The sequence below is a fragment of the Lepidothrix coronata genome, unplaced genomic scaffold, assembly GCF_001604755.1.
Source record: "Lepidothrix coronata isolate B3197 unplaced genomic scaffold, Lepidothrix_coronata-1.0 Scaffold305, whole genome shotgun sequence".
Classification (NCBI taxonomy): Eukaryota; Metazoa; Chordata; class Aves; order Passeriformes; family Pipridae; genus Lepidothrix; species Lepidothrix coronata.
Genome location: NW_016690485.1, coordinates 244039 through 245749, shown reverse-complemented (window position 1 = coordinate 245749; position 1711 = coordinate 244039). Strand labels below are relative to the sequence as shown.

The 1711-nt window shown below is 60.3% G+C and overlaps 1 protein-coding gene across 2 annotated transcripts in view; it reads right to left on the bottom strand.

Annotated features, from left to right (window-relative positions):
• Positions 1-1711, bottom strand: part of LOC108508596 (hemoglobin subunit rho-like) — a 17309-nt gene that overhangs the window by 14184 nt on the left and 1414 nt on the right. The window contains exons 2-3 of one of the 2 annotated variants that reach the window (XM_017837484.1): positions 1330-1552; positions 227-411 (exon numbers count right to left, since the gene is read on the bottom strand). The exons of the other annotated variant lie outside the window; for it this stretch is intronic. Of the exons in view, the coding sequence (XP_017692973.1) occupies positions 283-411; positions 1330-1552 (352 nt within the window). The 3' untranslated portion in view covers positions 227-282. Of the gene's footprint in view, positions 1-226; positions 412-1329; positions 1553-1711 lie in introns of those variants that run through there. 2 annotated transcript variants of the gene reach the window in all.

The following is a 1711-nucleotide window of genomic DNA, read 5'->3' as shown; positions in this document are numbered from 1 at the left end:
CCGGGCTGCCTCGGCCCAGCCTGGTTCCCTCTGCCCAGCCTGGCCCCCTCTGCCCAGCTCCCTCTGCCCAGCCTGGCCCCCTCTGCCCAGCCTGGTTCCCTCTGCCCAGCCTGGCTGCCTCCCCAGACCGTGCTGCTCCAGCACCCAGAGCCCCCCATCCCCCTTTCCTGCCCCTCCCTCCCTCCCACCCTGCAGCAGCCACAGAGACACTGAACACAGAGAATTCCAGAAGGTGTGGGGTTTATTGCCCGGTACAGACACAGCTGCTCGTGTCCCGAGGGTTTAGTGGTACTTGTGGGCCAGGGCGTGGGCCACCACCCCGACCAGCTTCTGCCAGGTGGCCTGGCAGGAGGGGCCGAAGTCCTTTCCGAAGTGGGCGGCCAGGACGATGATCAGGATGTCACCCAGGAGCTGTGGAGGGGAGGGAAGGAGGGAAACCAGGTCAGCAGGGTACTGGCACCCCTCGGTCCTGCACAGCACCCCTGGACCAGGGGCTGGAGGGACCCTGCTCTCCCGTGGGTCCTGCAACCCAGGGAAGTAGCATTTTCCAGCCTCTGGATTTTATTTCCAGATATTTTATCTTTTTTCTTTTCTGCTGTGAAACCCCACACCTGCTGGAGCAGAGGGTCAGTGTGAGGTCCACCTGCTACATCCCCAAAGCCAGGCTTAGGCAGAGGCTGAAGCAGAGGCCACCAGCCCCATCCAGCCCTCCCAGTCCCTTCCAGCCTGATCTGCTCCCTCTCCTCACCCTCAGCGAGGGTGCCTGTGCCCTGCCCTCTGGCTTCACTCCACTCCTTCTCCCCTCTCCTCTGCTGACCCTGTCCCCCACTCAGACCTCTCCTCTCTCTCCAATCCCAGTCTCCATCTCTTCCCGTCACTGTCCAGCCCCAAACCACCCCACACTTGCTTTTCCCTCTCCTCCCATGCCTGCCAGCCTTTGAAATGGGAAGATGAAATGATCCCCAACAAAGTAGTCTCTGTCCATGGGGCCAGGAGGTGCCAGGGGGACTTCCCTCCGTGCTCTCCACCCTCAGCCCCACTCAGCCTCCCAACATCCTTCTCCTTTTCTCAAGCCATGCCTGCACAAGCCTCTAGGCTTTCAGAGCATCTCCCTATGTTTGTCCCCAGGTTTGTCCTCACAGCCTGGAACCTGGTATTTCCCTGCATTAGCAAATGCCAAACCTTCCCCACTCCCCCCGTGCCCACCCCAGCCAACCTCTTCCTGTTTGGTAAATAAAGTATAAGTTATTTATGCCTGTTTGAAAGCCCCCAAGTGCTGGATGCTCTGAGGAAGGAGAGACAGAGGGTCAAGCCCCAAGCACGGCTCACCCTGAAGTTCTCGGGGTCCACGTGCAGTTTGTCACAGTGCAGCTCCGACAGCTTGGAGTAGGTTGCCTTGAGGTTGTCCAGGTTCTTGATGGCCTCCCCGAAGGAGGTGAGCACCTTCTTGCCGTGGGCACGGACCTTGGGGTTGCCGATGATGGCCGTGGGGCTGGAGAGGTTCCCAAAGTTGTCAAAGAACCTCTGGGTCCAGGGGTAGACAATCAGCAGCCTGGGGAGAGACACAAGCAGGCACAGGGACACATTAACCCCCTGTGACCGGAGAGGTTCTCTGCAGGTTCCCGGAGCTGGACGTACCTGGCCAGGGCCTCGGCCCCACATTCCTCCACGTTGACCTTGCCCCAGACGCTGCTGATGAGCTGCTTCTCCT